Source organism: Oncorhynchus tshawytscha, linkage group LG18 (assembly GCF_018296145.1).
Source record: "Oncorhynchus tshawytscha isolate Ot180627B linkage group LG18, Otsh_v2.0, whole genome shotgun sequence".
In the NCBI taxonomy this organism is placed as follows: Eukaryota; Metazoa; Chordata; class Actinopteri; order Salmoniformes; family Salmonidae; genus Oncorhynchus; species Oncorhynchus tshawytscha.
The window spans coordinates 26,239,815-26,257,026 of record NC_056446.1 but is presented as its reverse complement, the minus strand read 5'-3'; the positions used below and the strand labels follow the sequence as shown (position 1 = coordinate 26,257,026).

The 17,212-nt window shown below is 44.6% G+C and overlaps 1 protein-coding gene across 1 annotated transcript in view; it reads right to left on the bottom strand.

Annotated features, from left to right (window-relative positions):
- Positions 1–387: 387 nt before the first annotated feature.
- LOC112217379 (pleckstrin homology domain-containing family G member 1-like) overlaps positions 388–17,212 on the bottom strand; it is a 144,602-nt gene continuing 127,777 nt past the window's right edge. Inside the window, 10 exon segments of the mRNA XM_042300869.1 lie at positions 388–3,884; positions 10,830–11,071; positions 11,074–12,725; positions 12,881–13,003; positions 13,190–13,381; positions 14,744–14,802; positions 14,913–15,005; positions 15,105–15,138; positions 15,773–15,859; positions 17,086–17,181. Of these exon segments, the coding sequence (XP_042156803.1) occupies positions 2,863–3,884; positions 10,830–11,071; positions 11,074–12,725; positions 12,881–13,003; positions 13,190–13,381; positions 14,744–14,802; positions 14,913–15,005; positions 15,105–15,138; positions 15,773–15,859; positions 17,086–17,181 (3,600 nt within the window). The 3' untranslated portion in view covers positions 388–2,862.

Below are 17,212 nucleotides of genomic sequence, written 5' to 3'. Positions count from 1 at the left end.
GTTGTAGCACTTGCTTGTAGTCTCAAACATATTCCATACCAAAAACAAGTACAGCAAGTCACCAGTAAGTTTTCTATATCAGTTGATTCTGTAGGGGGGCGGGTCATCCACTTTGAACTCATCCTAAAACCCTCATGAGGCACAACATAACCAGCTGTAATTTTTATACAATCTGTAGTTCTCACAGCTAACAGTAGTCTTTGATTACTGACTTGTTTTACTTACTGTATTGCTTAGGCCTATATGGATGTCTTTGTGCTAAAATAATGTCTTTCATTGGTCAGTTGATGCTCTGAATAGCTCTCATGCAACCTTGTGTATGAATTTATATTATCCATCATGGGTAGCTCACAAGTGTATTTGATCAATGAATAATTGTTCAACAAGTCACGGAAACCCACTTTGTCTTTTATTTATGACCTCAAATACATTTGTTTTATCGAGCAATGCCAACTAGCAGTTAAAAAAAATTACAGTACACTTAACTTAAACATTAAATCATCATATAGCAAACCTATGGCATACAAGAATAACTCTCCTAAAATGTACATCTTTACAAAGTGTTTACAAATCAAATGTAAAAAAAATAATTAATAATTAAAAAAAAAAAGTGCAAGAGTCAATTCAATTTCAATGAAGGTTGACAATCCCCACCAGTGAAACACGAGAAACAAATATACAATGAATAAAAGAAACATACTTCATATTTTTAAGTTGTTTTGGATACATTTACATGATATTGTGCATTCCAACTATCCATTTATTATTTTGATAAGGAAAATATAATCAAACAGTGCGTAAAACAAAACTACATTTTTTGTAACATTCACAGTAAACAAATGAACCAAATTTTATCCAAAGTGTCCCGAAATTCATCAAGAAGCCAACAAAGTTATTATTCTAATTTACAAACTGGCTGTGACGGTTCATAATAGCGATGTGTGGGGGTCAAGAATAGTTTTTTGTTGTTGTAAATAAATAGGACATTGTAAGTTGGAGACATTGATGAGATTCTCAAATTCTCAATAAGTGTGGATCCTCACTACTGAAACTGTTCAGTGATGTCCGAGTTAAAACAAAAAGTAAACTCAATGTATGTGACAATCTACCCTAACATGACATTGTGAATATTTGAATGAATCAGGATGATATTCAGGCATAACGTGTTTAGAAAGGGAGTGGGAAGGGTGGGGTGCTGATCAGTAGTGTGAAGGTGAGGGGTGTCCCATGAAGTAAACAAAAAATCTGACCCGAAATTCTGTGAGGTTGAAGAGAAATGTACATCAAAACACAATACTGCACTCATTCAATGCTCTCCTCCATGGTCCCTCTTAGAAACAACGTTTTAAAATGAATAAGATAAAATAACATTTTAGGTTCTTCCTATTAAGATGCACTATGCCACTCAACCTACGTAGTGTATGTAGAAGACTAAAATATACTTATTACCATTTTCAGACGCACAGATTCAAAATAAATAGATAACTCCTATCGCGGCTGCTTATTGAATATCAGCACACTTTTCTCTTGATTTTAAGATTTTTCTGTTTAAAGCGTGATCCCCTAGTCATGACCAAGGCGTTTGAGCAGGTTGAGAAAACCCAATCATTATATTAAGACTGGTATAGGCTATCTACTGCTTTACATCACCACAGCCCAATGTAAAATATACTCAACCTAATGAACAGCAAGGTACTATGTGTGGAGGCTCCATGTTTAAAAAGGCACGTGGATCCTCTTTATATTATTGCTGATAAACTGTCCATATCTAGCCTATAATCCTGAGCTAATTGCAAATTCATTAAGCTGCTTGCACAGATTGTGTTTAATTGGTTGACACTGCATTATGCACAGTTAAAACAGTACCACTGACAACTAGTCACATAGGATCATCCCTCTGATAAGGGTTAAGCTCAGCTATAGGAAGTTAAATACGCTAAAACAACCTTTAAAAAGTAACTCAAACAAAAGTTGAAAACCTTGATTAGATGGTTGTTAAGTAAAATGGCATGGTGTTCAAAAGAGCAAATTACAGCAACATAACTCAAATTCAGCCAGTGCCATTTCCTCATCAAGAGATGCTAGCAGACTGCAGCAGTGTACCAAATTACATTTTTGGGATGTCAGTATTTTTGTTGAAGGGGGAACGGTTAGAATTCATGGATAGTTATCTATTTCTTACTATTACTACTATAACTGAAATGAGCAGAAATATCTGTACAGTACATGGAATACTAATTTCCAACATCTCTAAAAGATGGGTCTGTATGCTTCCCTTTAAATTGTTCAGCCCATACACTCTGAGCCCCTAGCTACACTGTTGTACTCAGCAATATCATCCAGTTTGCTAAAATGATAACTTTGACCGTTTCATAGTTATTTTTCAACTTATCTAAAATAGATACGGAAGTCAATCTGCTTGACATGGAAGACTGTAAAAAGTGCTGTGGCGGTGGAGTGCCTCTGTAGTACTAATATGTTCCTGTACATGTATGTTGCCATGACTACTCAAGTGCAGTATTTGGCATGTTGTTTTGTGATATGTTGAAATTTGCCCATGTGACTTTGGCAAAGCTGCAGTATTGCATGTTGCGTGTGACGTTGTACCGGTGAATCAGGCAAAAATGCATATTGGTACTTTTTTGTCCTGAAGACTCTGGCAAAGCTAAAGACCTGTGTGGTGTGTAGTGTTGTGCGTACAGTAGTGTGTTGAATTGACCATTTAGTGTGTCATTCCCTGTTAACAAACCTCCAGCCGTTTAGTGTTATTTGTTGTCATGAGACAGGCAAAGCTACAGACCTGCTTAAACTACATCTACTAGTATGTTCATATGGTGGTGTGTTATGGGTGGTCATGGCAACTCAGGCAAAGCTACTGGAGCTGAGGCATTGGAACTTCTCTCTGAGTGACTGAACGATGTTGGGCTGGTTCTGCTGTGCCGGCTGCTCCGCCCAGAGGTACTCCTGTAGACGCTCCCGGTCTGTCAGCCCACAGGAGGACCTCGACGGGGTGCAGGGCAGACTCTGGGTCTGGGCTGGCCCTCTGGAGCCACCACCACCGTTGTTACGCTGCCCGGAGCAGTCCTGATCCCGCTCGCTCTCATCCTCAGAGCGGATCTCCACGTAATCGTCATCATCGTCGTCTCCATTGTCCTTAAAGTTGGCCAGGTAGTTCTGGGTGGCTGTGAGCATGCTCAGCGCGGAGGCACGGTTCAGGACCACCACCTGCTGACCATCTTGCAGGGTGAGGTCAGAGTGACCGTGACCGCAACTGGACCGCTCCGGGAGGCTGCTCTGCCGACCGGCCCGGCCCAGACTACTGGGACCATGGAGTCTCTCTGAGGAACTCTGGACCACAGCCGGGCCACGGTTGGACCCGGTAAGGTCATTCTCCTTCTCCTGCTGCCGGTCACCCAATGAGCAGATAGACTGGCAGCGGCTGGTAGGTGGTTTAGAGGAGGACGAGGAAGAGGAGGCGGAGTTAAAGGAGGTGTGTCGTTTAATAGAACTGTACACATGCTCCTCCTTCTCACTGGGGGCAGAGACACAAGAGCTCCACCGCTGGGTGGGTGAGGTCTCTGGGGAGGGAGGTAGGATCTTTAGGGTGGGGACGGAACAGGCTCCTGTGAGCCTGCACTGGGGGGTGGAGGACCGTATCCCCGACACAAAGCTGGCCAGCTCCCCGTTGCTGTAGGTGGAGAGGAGCCAGTCATCCTCCAGCCCTAGACCCAGGGAGGAGCAGGTCTCAGGCAGGGATGGGGAGGAGGCCAGCCCTATGTGGGAATGGTGCGAACCAGGAGGACCCGGGCTGCTGGAGCCCTGACCTGGAGGGTCTTTAAACATCACCTGGTCATACAGCTGGGAGTACTCGGCTATCCTCGCACCTGAGAGGGAAAGAGAGAGAAAGAGAGAGAAATATAAATAAAATACACAGAACTCATGTTTAGTCCTTTTATTAACCAAACAAACACAGTCAGGTCCAACATTATTGGCACCCTTGATAAAGATGAGCAAAAAAGACAGTATAAAATTGGGAAATACATTATTTTATACTAATACAATTGCTCAGAAAAACAGGTAATAAAAACTATTCTAAAAATGATTGGCACCCCTGTTTTCAATACTCTAGCACCCTCTCCTTACAAGGATAACAACACTGAGCCTTCTACTAAAATATTTTATGAGATTGGAAAACACATTGGGGACGATCTTAGACTATTCCTCCATACAGAATACAGTGCCTTGCGAAAGTATTCGGCCCCCTTGAACTTTGCGACCTTTTGCCACATTTCAGGCTTCAAACATAACGATATAAAACTGTATTTTTTTGTGAAGAATCAACAACAAGTGGGACACAATCATGAAGTGGAACGACATTTATTGGATATTTCAAACTTTTTTAACAAATCAAAAACTGAAAAATTGGGCGTGCAAAATTATTCAGCCCCCTTAAGTTAATACTTTGTAGCGCCACCTTTTGCTGCGATTACAGCTGTAAGTCGCTTGGGGTATGTCTCTATCAGTTTTGCACATCGAGAGACTGAAATTTTTTCCCATTCCTCCTTGCAAAACAGCTCGAGCTCAGTGAGGTTGGATGGAGAGCATTTGTAAACAGCAGTTTTCAGTTCTTTCCACATATTCTCGATTGGATTCAGGTCTGGACTTTGACTTGGCCATTCTAACACCTGGATATGTTTATTTTTGAACCATTCCATTGTAGATTTTGCTTTATGTTTTGGATCATTGTCTTGTTGGAAGACAAATCTCCGTCCCAGTCTCAGGTCTTTTGCAGACTCCATCAGGTTTTCTTCCAGAATGGTCCTGTATTTGGCTCCATCCATCTTCCCATCAATTTTAACCATCTTCCCTGTCCCTGCTGAAGAAAAGCAGGCCCAAACCATGATGCTGCCACCACCATGTTTGACAGTGTTCAGGGTGATGAGCTGTGTTGCTTTTACGCCAAACATAACGTTTTGCATTGTTGCCAAAAAGTTAAATTTTGGTTTCATCTGACCAGAGCACCTTCTTCCACATGTTTGGTGCGTCTCCCAGGTGGCTTGTGGCAAACTTTAAACGACACTTTTTATGGATATCTTTAAGAAATGGCTTTCTTCTTGCCACTCTCCATAAAAGGCCAGATTTGTGCACTATATGACTGATTGTTGTCCTATGGACAGAGTCTCCCACCTCAGCTGTAGATCTCTGCAGTTCATCCAGAGTGATCATGGGCCTCTTGGCTGCATCTCTGATCAGTCTTCTCCTTGTATGAGCTGAAAGTTTAGAGGGACGGCCAGGTCTTGGTAGATTTGCAGTGGTCTGATACTCCTTCCATTTCAATATTATCGCTTGCACAGTGCTCCTTGGGATGTTTAAAGCTTGGGAAATCTTTTTGTACCCAAATCCGGCTTTAAACTTCTTCACAACAGTATCTCGGACCTGCCTGGTGTGTTCCTTGTTCTTCATGATGTTCTCTGCGCTTTTAACGGACCTCTGAAACTATCACAGTGCAGGTGCATTGATACGGAGACTTGATTACACACAGGTGGATTGTATTTATCATCATTAGTCATTTAGGTCAACATTGGATCATTCAGAGATCCTCACTGAACTTCTGGAGAGAGTTTGCTGCACTGAAAGTAAAGGGGCTGAATAATTTTGCACGCCCAATTTTTCAGTTTTTGTTGGTTAAATTTTTTTGAAATATCCAACGAATGTCGTTCCACTTCATGACTGTGTCCCACTTGTTGTTGATTCTTCACAAAAAATACAGTTTTATATCTTTATGTTTGAAGCCTGAAATGTGGCAAAAGTTCGCAAAGTTCAAGGGGGCCGAATACTTTTGCAAGGCACTGTATTTCCAGATCTGGCCTCTTCAATTCAAACCACAGGTTTTCAACTGGGTTCAAGTCCAGAGACTGAGTTGGCCATTGCAATATGTTGATGTTGTGGTCAATAAACCATTTCTTTGTGGATTTTGATTAGTATTTGGGGTTATTTGTCTTGCTGGAAGATCCAATTGTGGCCTTTGATGTGTCAGCTTCCTGGCAGAGGCAACTGGGTTTTTGGTTAAAATGTCCTGGTACTAAAGTTCTTCATTCTGTAGACCTTAACAAGGGCACCAGGACCATTGGAAGGAAATGAAGAGGGCAGTCCATAAGCTACCAAGCTTGCTAGGACAGAACAGATACAACTTCAATTATCACTGTGGTGTGAAGTGAAAGGTGTCAATGCCTTGGCCAAAGCCATGGCAGGAGAGTCTCACAGCCTACCCTACCCAAATCCAGAGGCCTTTGAATCCCTCTCCCGCTGTTCAGAGACCATCCCCTGGCATTTTCTACAAGGAATCTGCCTCAAGAAAAAAGCTTATCCAAAGTGGGTGTGACACCTACTCCTGCTGCACTGCTGCTTAGATTCCACCTGGCGATCTGTTCACCGTCTGCCCTGGCCCGTCTCCCAGTCTGGTACAGGTACCCTCGCCACACTACCCACTCTCTACAATGGCTAGCTTTATGCCATTTGCCTTATGACTCCTGCATGCTTTGTGGACTATGAACTTGCTTGTTTACCCAACCGTGGGACAGACTATGTTTGCTCCCACACTCGGTACTCTGACTCTCTATTGATTACACAGACTCTTGGCCTCCCATCCTATTCTAACCACTTTGTATTCATGTTAACTGATGAAATTGCTATACAATATGATCTTGTTGCCATCGAATGCACATTCAAATGTCATAAATCATCACTGCAGAGCTCTCCCTGTTCTCGGCTGTGCCCTGATTATACTACTGCTGATGATATCTGGAAATGTGCATGTACACCCTGGCCCATCTACTGTTGCTAGCCCCAATTCTGACTTGTGCTCTGATATCTGCTTTACTGATTTCTGCTCTCGTAAAATCCTGGGTTTTCTGCACATTAACATTAGAAGCTTATTACCTATTACCTAGAAGCGTATTACCTTTGAACACTGATGTTAACCTTTCTGGTTATAACTTGTTCTGCAAGACAAATCTCCCAAAGGTGGTAGAGTGGCAATCTTTACCAAGGAACACCTTCCATGCTCGGTTGTCTCCACCAATTCTGTCCACAAACAATTTGATTTGCTGGTTTTAAGCATTTAACTTTCAAATAGCTCTTTGTCGACTGTTGCTGGGTGTTATCGTCTTCCATCAGCACCGGTCTGTACCGTACCTAAGCTCTCTCCTGGCCCCTTACACGAAGTCTGAATTTGTCCTGCTAGGAGACCTAAACTGGGACATGCTTAAACCACCTGACCAAGTCCTAAAGCAATGGGACTCCCTAAATCTTTCTCAGATTATTACCAATCCCACAAGGTATGACTCCAAACACCCAGAAAAGGCTACTCTCCTTGATGTTATCCTGACAAATAATCCTGATTGATATCAGTCTGGTGTTTTCTGTAATGACCTTAGTGATCACTGTTTTACAGCCTGTGTTCGTAATGGCTGCTCAGAGAAACAACCTGTCCTGATTTGTTTTAGATGCTTGCTAAAAACCTTTAATGAGCAAGCCTCCCTTCATAACCTGGCCTCTGTAAATTCGTATAGAATCAGCTTGAAGACGCTTGGACCTTTTTTGATATTTTCAATGGCGTTAACAAACACGCCCCATAAAAAAAAATATTGAATTAAAAACATGATCTTGCAGAGTTACTCCATCTGAAGAATTCCCTTTGGAGAAAGGCTCGGCACACACGTACTCAGGCTGATGGGCTCTCGTTCAGGCAAATGAGGAATAGGTGCACTCAGGCTATCCGCAAGGCCAAGGTTAGTTACTTTAAGGAGCAGTTCTCTCTCTGTGGGTCTAACCCCAAGAAGTTCTGGAAAACTGTTAAAGACCTGGAGAATAAACCCTCCTTCTCACAGCTGTCCATGTCCCTTAATGTTGATGATGTGGTTGTTACTGACAAGGAGCACATGGCTGAGCTCTTTAATCACCACTTCATTAATTCAGGATTCCTATTTGACTCAGCCATGCCTCCTTGCCCGTCCAACATTTCCTCATCTCCCACCCCTTTCTAATGCGACTAGCCCCAATGCTCCTCCCTCTTTTACCCATGCCCCACTACAAAGTTTCTCCCTGCAGTTGGTCACTGAGTCCAAGGTGCTAAAGGAGCTCCCAAAAAACATGGTTTAGACCCTTTCTTCTTTAAGGTTGCTGCCCCCCTCATCGCCAAGCCAATCTCTGATCAAGCTGATCCTAACTGTTATAGGCCAATTTCTATTTTGCCCAGTTTACCAAAAGTGTTGGAAGTACCTGTCAATAATCAACTGACTGATGTCTATAGTATTCGTTCTGGTAAGCAATCTGGTTTCCGCTCAGGTTATGGATGTGTCACTGCAACATTAAAGGTCCTCAATGATGTCACCATTACCCTTAATTCTAAGCAACATTGTGCTGCTATTTTTATTGACTTGGCCAAAGCTTTTGATACGGTAGACAATTCCATTCTTGTGGGCCGGCTAAGGAGTATTGGCGTCTCTGAGGGGTCTAAGGCCTGGTTTGCTAACGACCTCTCTCAGAGTGCAGTGTAAAAAGTCATAATATCTGCCGTCTCAGCCACTGCCTGTCACCAAGGGAGTACCCAACGGCTCCTAGGCCCCATGCTCTTCTCAATTTACATTAACAACATAGCTCAGGCAGTAAGAAGCTCTCTCAACCATTTATATGCAGATGATACAGTCTTATATTATAGCTGGCCCGTCCCTGGATTTTGTGTTAAACGCTCTACAACAAAGCATTCTTTGTGTCCAACCAGCTTTCTCTGGTAAGTGTCACTCTAGCTTTCTCTTTGGTAAGAAGAATGCCCCTCTTGACACAGGTGTGATTACTACCTCTGAGACTTTAGAGCAGGGGTGGTCAATTTTTGTTGGCCATATTGGGATTTTGAAATTCAATGGAGGGACGCATTTTTGGGGGGACCAATTGTTTGTTAAAATCAATTTGCAGAGGCTTCCGGAGTGGCGCAGCAGTCTAAGGCACTGCATCGCAGTGCTTGAGGCGTCACTACAGACCCGGGTTCGATCCCAGACTGTGGCACAGCTGGCCGTGATCGGGAGACCCATGAGGCGGGGCACAATTGGCCCAGCGCTGTCCGGGTTAGGAGAGGGTTTGGCAGGCCGAGATTTCCTCACGCTCTAGTGACTCCGGTGGTGGGCCGGGCGCATGCATGCTGACACGGTCGCCAGGTGTACGGTGTTTCCTCCGACACATTGGTGCGGCTGGCTTCCGGGTTAAGCGGGCATTGTGTCAAGAAGCAGTGTGGTTTGGCTGGATCATGTTTCGGGGGACGCACGGCTCTCAATCTTTGCCTCTCCCAAGTCCATACGGGAGTTGCAGTGATGGGACAAGACTAACTACCCGTGTGCCGTACTTTGCCCCACCTTGGTTTAGAGCTTGAGGTAGTCACCTCATACAAGTACTTGGGAGTATGACTAGATGGTATGTTGTCCTTCTCTCAGCACATATCAAAGCTGCAGGCTGAAGTTAAATCTAGACTGTCGTAATCACTCCTCTTTCACCCCAGCTGCCAGACTAACCCTGATTCAGATGACCATTTTACCCATCCTAGATTACGTCATTTATAGATCGGCAGGTAAGGCTGCTCTCGAGCGGCTAGATGTTCTTTACCATTCGGCCATCAGATTTTCCACCAATGCTCCTTATAGGACACATCACTGCACTCTATACTCCTCTGTAAACTGGTCATCTCTATATACCGGTTGGTTGATACTTATTTATAAAACCCTCTTAGGCCTTACTCCCCCTTATCTGAGATACCTACTGCAGCCCTCATCCTCCACATACAACACCAGTTCAACCAGTCACATTCTGATAAAGGTCCCCAAAGCGCACACATCCCTGGGTCGCTCCTCTTTTCAGTTTGCTGCAGCTAGCGACTGGAACGAGCTGCAACAAACACTCACTGGACAGTTTTTATCTCAATCTCTTCATTCAAAGACTCAATCATGGACCCTCTTACTGACAGTTGTGGCTGCTTTGTTGTCTCTACCTTCTTGCCCGTTGTCCTGTTGTCTGTGACCAATAATGTTTGTACCATGTTTTGTGCTGCTACCATGTTGTGTTGCTACCATGTTGTGTTGCTACCATGTTGTCTTGCTACCATGTTGTCATGTTGTGTTGCTACCATGCTGTGTTGTCATGTGTTGCTGCCTTGCTATGTTGTCGTCTTAGGTCTCTCTTTATGTAGTGTTGTGTTGTCTCTCTTGTTGTGATGTGTGCTGTGTCCTATATTTATTTATTTATTTTAATCACAGCCCCCGTCCCCGCAGGAGGCCTTTTGCCATTTGGTAGGCCGTCATTGTAAATAAGAATTTGTTCTTAACTGACTTACCTAGTTAAATAAAGGTTAAAAATATATAAAAAATTAAAATAATAATAATAATAAATATCAAGGATCTGGAAATATTATGTATGGAACAATGGTCTAAGATCCCTCCCAATGTGTTCTTCAATCTCATAAAAAACCTGTGTAGAAAATGTTTCAGTCGTTATATTGGCGAGGGTAGGGAGTACTGGAAACAGGCTTCCAATCCTTTACACCCCTATCTTTTTTTACATTGTTTTTATTACTTGTTAAACAAAATCTATTTCTCTGAGCAATTGTTACTATAAAATAATGTATTTTTTATTTACATTTTGCATGCAATATAGCTCAGTATTTGTATTAATTATATACCGTCTTTTTTGCTCATCTTTATCAAGGGTGCCAATAATTATTGACCTGACTGTAGTTAGCTGTACATATCATGACTGTATAAGCAACTACTGATTATGTTTGTTACCTATGGCAGCGCCACCTTGCTTCTTATCCTCCAAAATGGCTGCCAGGTCTTTCTGCTTCTTCTCCAGGTCTTTCTGCTGCTTCTTCTCCTCCCTGTTGCGTCCTCCTGACCCCATGTCGCCGGGGTCCATGCTCTTCATGCGGAGCAGCTGGTTGGCCTTCTTGATCTTCTGGCTGTATTGGCGAGCCATCAAGAACACACGGTTCTTGGTCTTGTCCATGAGCTCCTGGGAGAAGCTGTCTACTGAGTCTCCTGGAAGAAGAGAAGAGGAGGCCAGGGGGGAGTCCAGTCCCCCCAGCTCTCCAGGGAACAGGCTGTGGAGGTCCCTGATGGAGGGGTCCCTTTGGCTGTGGTCCCGTTGGGGCAGATCCCCCAGCTCATCATCATCTTCCAGACGGAAGCTGCCACTGCTGAGGCGGGCCAGTCTGTTACGGATGGTCTTGACTGTCCCGGAAGGGGCAGGGTCTGGGATGGCAGGGAGAGGGAGGGACGGGGGAGTGAGGGGAGAGGGGAGGGGTAATGATCTTCATCTTCAAAAGTAGCCTCTCTGAGCAGCTCTGGGAAGTTGAGGATGGGGATGGTGAATTGGTGAGGGGGGGTCACAGTGGGGGGGTTGGGATTGTGGGCTGGGGGGCTCTTGGTAGGGGATCTATGTTTTTGGGAGCTGTTCTTTTTGGGGCTGCTCTTGACTGACGAGGTCTTGGGGGCCTCACTGGCACTCACGGGAAACGCGGCGGGAAGGCGGTCTGCGTTCTTCTCGTTCTTCTTGATGTAATTTTCCAAATCGTTCCAGATCTCGTCCACCTGCTCCGACATCCGGTCACCGGTGTGGGAACGTTGGGAGAACGTTTCCGAGGCGGATGAGGAGTAGTAGTCCGGTTCGGAGGTGCCGTGGACTGGATGGGAGTTATCCTCCGTCCTCTCGTCCTCCCCAAAATGTAGGCTGTCCTCGGACACGAAGCCCCCCAGGCTCTCACAGCCCGTCAGGTAAGGCTCAGAGGCAGACGGCAACAGACTGTCCCTCTCCTGTGTAGGTCTGTCCCCATCCCTGTCACCCTTGGTTGGGGGCTGCTTAAAGCAGATAGTATCATAAATGTTCTCCTCCTCCACGATCTTCAGGGCACACGTCACAAATGGCACCCCCTCCAGGGCGGTGGAGGAGTGGTTACTGTCAGACAAGCAGTCTGGCTCCATAAGAGGCTCGGTAATACTCCCAGTGACCCCTGTGTTTAGAGCCCCAGGGCACTGTGTCTCTCTAGTGGCCTCTCTTTGGGCCCCATGACCCTCCTGCTCCCTCCTGATCAGCCCCATGCTCTTCAGGTCCTCATAGCTGATGTTGTCGTAAATGTTCTCTATGTCGTCTATAGTCAGCTGCTCGGTCGACGATGATCCCGAAATGTCGTTGCTGGACGATTCGGTGTGGGTCATCCCTTCCTGGTCATCATCCTGACCAGGGGGGCTGTGTCGGTCGCCAGTCTGTTTCTCCCCCACGCTGCTGGCTCTCCGCAGCACTCTGCTGTCTCCGGTGGATGGGGGGTCTATCTGCACCGTGGGAACCTGCTCCATGTGCCAGCTGCAGGGTCGTCCCTGGGTCTTGCTGGGAGACGATGTGACCTCTAACCTAACAGGAAGTGGTTCTGGTTCTTGCCCGCCGGGCTCGGTGGGGACAAACATCTGGTAGATGTCCTCGTCCTCCTCGTCAGGGTTCATGGTGCGCTGACGCGTAGGGAACATGGCTCTGCGGACACGGTGATCCGCCCAGATGTTCCCCACCGTCTGGGGGTCACCCCCTGGGACCAGCATGGAGGGGACATGGGTGTCCGGAGGTTCCTCTGTCACACGGGGCGTCCTGAGGAGAGGAGGGTGGTGACCTCCCTGAAGAGATTTGTTAGCCCTCTGGAGAGAAGGAGAGATGGAGGGAGGGGAAATTACATTATTTTGTATATGTGCAAATGCCGATGTACTAGCGATTACTTTTTTTCAATTTGCGTTAAGTCCTGTACACAACTATTCCTACTAGTCATTGACATCACACTGTTAGGGTCAGTCACCTGTAGGTCTGAGGCGCTCATGTTGAAGGTCTTCCATTGGTCGATGCTGCTGTCCATAGACGCCTGTTGGTTCAACTTCTTCCTGCTAGACTTCTCTGGGACTCGCAGTCTCTTTCCCCCAACCTGCACAAAGTTAGAAAATTGTGTAGGTAAAGGCATGTTAACTATCTAATCCTTTCTTACCTGCAAAGAGGCTAGAGCAAGGGGCTAAGGATCCAAATCAAATCAGGCAAATCTGATAAACTTGAATGAGGAGAAAGATGTTCAAAGGTCAAACTGATGCATTGTGGGTAGGTAGGAGAGACTCACCAGGCCACTGTCGTCCTCATCGTCGGCATCCTGCTGGTGTGGCTCCTCCCCGTCCTCCCTGTCGCTATGGTCAAAATGGTCGCCAGGGTCCAGGGACTCCTGTGATTGGTTGACCAGGCTGCGGCTACGACCAATAGTGCCCAGAGCCAGCTGGGACACGGGGGAGAGCAGGGTGGCACCCAGACTCATCCGCTACAGAGAGGGTGATAAGCCAGAGAGTGTTAAATGTGTGCGTGATTGAGGAGTGTAGCAACCGTTGCAAATAACACCTAAACTATCTGAAAATGTTACTCTAAAATGGTGATATCATTCCTAATTCTATGATTATAATACTAAAAGGGACATGAACCTTCTTATGACAGATATAAAAGTTCAGCCATTTTGGTAAGGGAGCTGGTCAACCATGGTCAGCCAGTGCTGTGATAAGATATAACGTAAAACAATGAATTTGAAGATGATCTGCACTGTATGTTTGTTAGCAAGCCAGCCAACCAGTTTAAGTTGAATGATTCCATAACTGTTTCAAATTAACTGCCAATATGCCAACATTCCATACAAACAACGCAGTCAATCCACAGCCATTCACTGGCTGAAATCTGTTGATGATAGGACTTAGACAAGTTGTAAATCACAAAAATAGCTTTCCATAAAAACACACATTTACAGTCTGTTTACATATATTTTAGAGACTATTTATACATAAATGTATATAAAACCAGAATAAACTATTTATAATTATACGACAATATTTTAGGTTTACAATAATTTTGTTACACAGTTTCTGATATCACATGCTGAACACACCGCTCGTGTCGCGTTGCTAAATAAATGTACATGTTATTTAATCATTGCATCCAAACTGGTCTCCAGCGTCTGCGTAGCCAGGCGCTAAAATAGAACGTGGTTTTATTTGTGACGCTTGACGCGCTGCAAGTCCCGCCTCTCCCATCTCCTCATTGGTTTTTAGGAGTATACTGTATACCCATGTGGGTGATTGAAAGATGAACTGAGGTCCACACTCTAGTCCAGTTGGTGATGGTAATGCACCTTAAATTTGGTTGCCAACCACCATATAAAGTCCAAAGAAGAACAAGAAGACTGGAGGAGGAGAGAGTTTACTATAAACTAACTAGGTTTACCCTTTTATCTGTGGATTAATTGTCGGAGTAAAAGAACCTTGTGCATTTCAGGTAAAATAACAACAGTGTTTATATCCCAGGACAAATTAGCTAGCAACAGCAAGTTAATACAGTTAATAAATGAATATAGTTGGGTCAGAGTTCAGTTTGATATTTCAACATGCATGTCCTGATCACGTCTGATATGGATGGAAAAAAATCAACATGCGTGCGCCAGTCTAGACAGCATGTTAAGACAAGAATTTCTCCTTGCCCACAACAGCACCCATTATCATACCATTCTGGAACTTTTGATTGTTCATGACATAGCCCCTCTTTTCATTTAATAGGATCTATATGGATATTACACTGTTTCTTTGTGTAACTGTAGCATTGTGTCACCATCCATAAATTACTAATGTGGGTTTAAGCTGACCTTGGAGCCATCTTCCTTGACACCATGTTTAGCATTCTTCAGTAACTTGGACAGAGGCTCTGAGGAGAGACAGACAGGACATGTCACAGAGTCAGAGAAACTGTCCCAGTCCATTGGCATCAGCACTGATCATTTACAGTACCTTGTTCCTGTCCCTTCTGTTTCTCACCTGACTTCCTGCGGACCCGTCGAGGGGTGGAGCCCTCCTTGGTGTGGGGGCTCCTCTTGTCCCCGTCAGGACTGTAGTGGAACCCTGGGTGGTCTGGAGAGGACAGAGGAGAGAGGGAATGTTATCAAGCACCCAAATAATGATCTGACAATATTCACAAGAGGCTTCAACCATTATCAAATGGATACTTACGCATAACATCCATCTCCAAAATGGCCTGCTTGGCCTAAAAGAACAGATGGGAAAAAAACACTAAGGTGAGCGCCATATTACAGAATTCAGCAAGACTATAATCGGGATGGCAGGGTAGCCTAGTGGTTAGAGCGTTGGACTAGTAACCGGAAGATTGCAAGTTCATATCCCCGAGCTGACAAGGTACAAATCTGTTGTTCTGCTCCTGAACAGGCAGTTAACCCACTGTTCCTAGGTCATCATTGAAAATAAGAATTTGTTCGTAACTGACTTGCCTCGTTAAATAAAAGGTTAATTTTTTTTATAAATAAATAATTGAAGTTGAAGATATGGGGCTACCTTACACTAGATGGCGCTAGACAGTAGTCTTTTCCAACAGAAGCGGACTACTTTACAAGCATCAAGTTTAACGAGATCACTTTCATGTAATTACTATGAACCCTCTCAAGGATTTCCCCCAGACAAAAGCATCATTTTCCATTTTAACCAGAGCTAAGGAGAGGTGGAGAGAAGAGAGAAAAAACTGGAGAGAGAAAGAGAGAGGAACGGAAGACCGAGCGAGAGGGGTGATCGAAAATGAAAGAGGGAGAGTGAGACCATTCCACCTCCCACTCAAGGTTGTGTTAATGTCATTAGTGAGGACACACATTGCTTGCTCCGTGTCTCACCTTGGCTGGGATTTTAGCCGGGTGGTTTTCAAGTATAAGTCTCTTCAGGTGTAGGATCCACATGCGTTTGTCCTGCTGAGACTTGGCCTGGGGGCGGAATACAGGACAACAGAGAGGATAGAAGGAGAGAGACATTAAACTAGACTTTAAATTTTGAATCCTTAGTTGCTACATTCATTTTGGTACTTATAAATTAATTATATATTCTTCAAGAATAAATAGATATATAACTTCTAAATGCCTCATAAGCTTAGTTCAAAGGTCGGACCCCATTAGAACACAATATATAAGCTTATTTTATTCCAATGTTTGTAAACAACAAATGTAAACAAAACACTGTATAGCCTCCAAACATGGTTAAAACTATTAATTTGATATAAAGGATGGTCAGTCCTTGCATCCATAGCTCTGTCTATGAATTTGAGAGTGGTTAAATTTCTCCAGGCCTATGTAACAAATGTGAAATGGCTAGCTAGTTAGCGGGGTGCGCGCTAATAGCGTTTCAATTGGTGACGTCACTCGCTCTGAGACCTTGAAGTAGTTGTTCCCCGCAGCTTTTGTGGCGTGATGGGTAACGATGCTTCGTGGGTGTCAGTTGTTGATGTGTACAGAGGATCCCTGGTTTGAGCCCGGGTCGGGGGGAGGGGACGGAAGTTAAGCTGTTACATTGATGCTGTTGACCCGGATCACTGGTTGCTGCGGAAAAGGGGGGTGAGTGTAACCGATGTGAAATGGCTAGCTAGTTAGTGGTGGTGCGCGCTAATAGCGTTTCAATTGGTGACATCACTCGCTCTGAGACCTTGAAGTAGTTGTTCCCCTTGCTCGGCAAGGACCGTGGCGTTTGTGGCGCGATGGGTAACAATGCTTCGTGGGTGTCAGTTGTTGATGTGTGCAGAGGATCCCTGGTTCGAGCCCGGCGAGGGGACAGAAGTTAAGCTGTTACACCCATCCCTTAGCTTTTTAGCAAAACCGGAGCAGGGAGAAAATGTTTCAATTAAGGATTCTAGCTTTAAATGAAGTATAAAATGACTATGACAAACCCATAACAACAATGGGATATGCCCTTCAACTCTTTTATGTGTTGTTACATAAAACAGATTATGGTGGTGTTTGAAGTCCCTTCCAAAACACTTATGTTGAGAAACAAGCAGCCCTTCTCATTCCCCATTAACAATACAACATGTCTGGGCACGTAGGAGTGGTGGGCTTGGCAAAGCACAGGAGGGATAGCACAGGCTACTTTTACTCTATGCTGTAAAATCGACTGTTGAATATGCAGTAATTTTGGTTTGTGGGGTGTAGTTTTACTTTACCAGTACGGTGTGCTGTAGTTTGGGATTCTTGTAGTGGAACACACTGAAGCTGAGTGGCTCCTTCGGAATGATTTCCACCAACATCAGGTTGCAACACTATAATGACGGAGACATGGTTAGTATTATG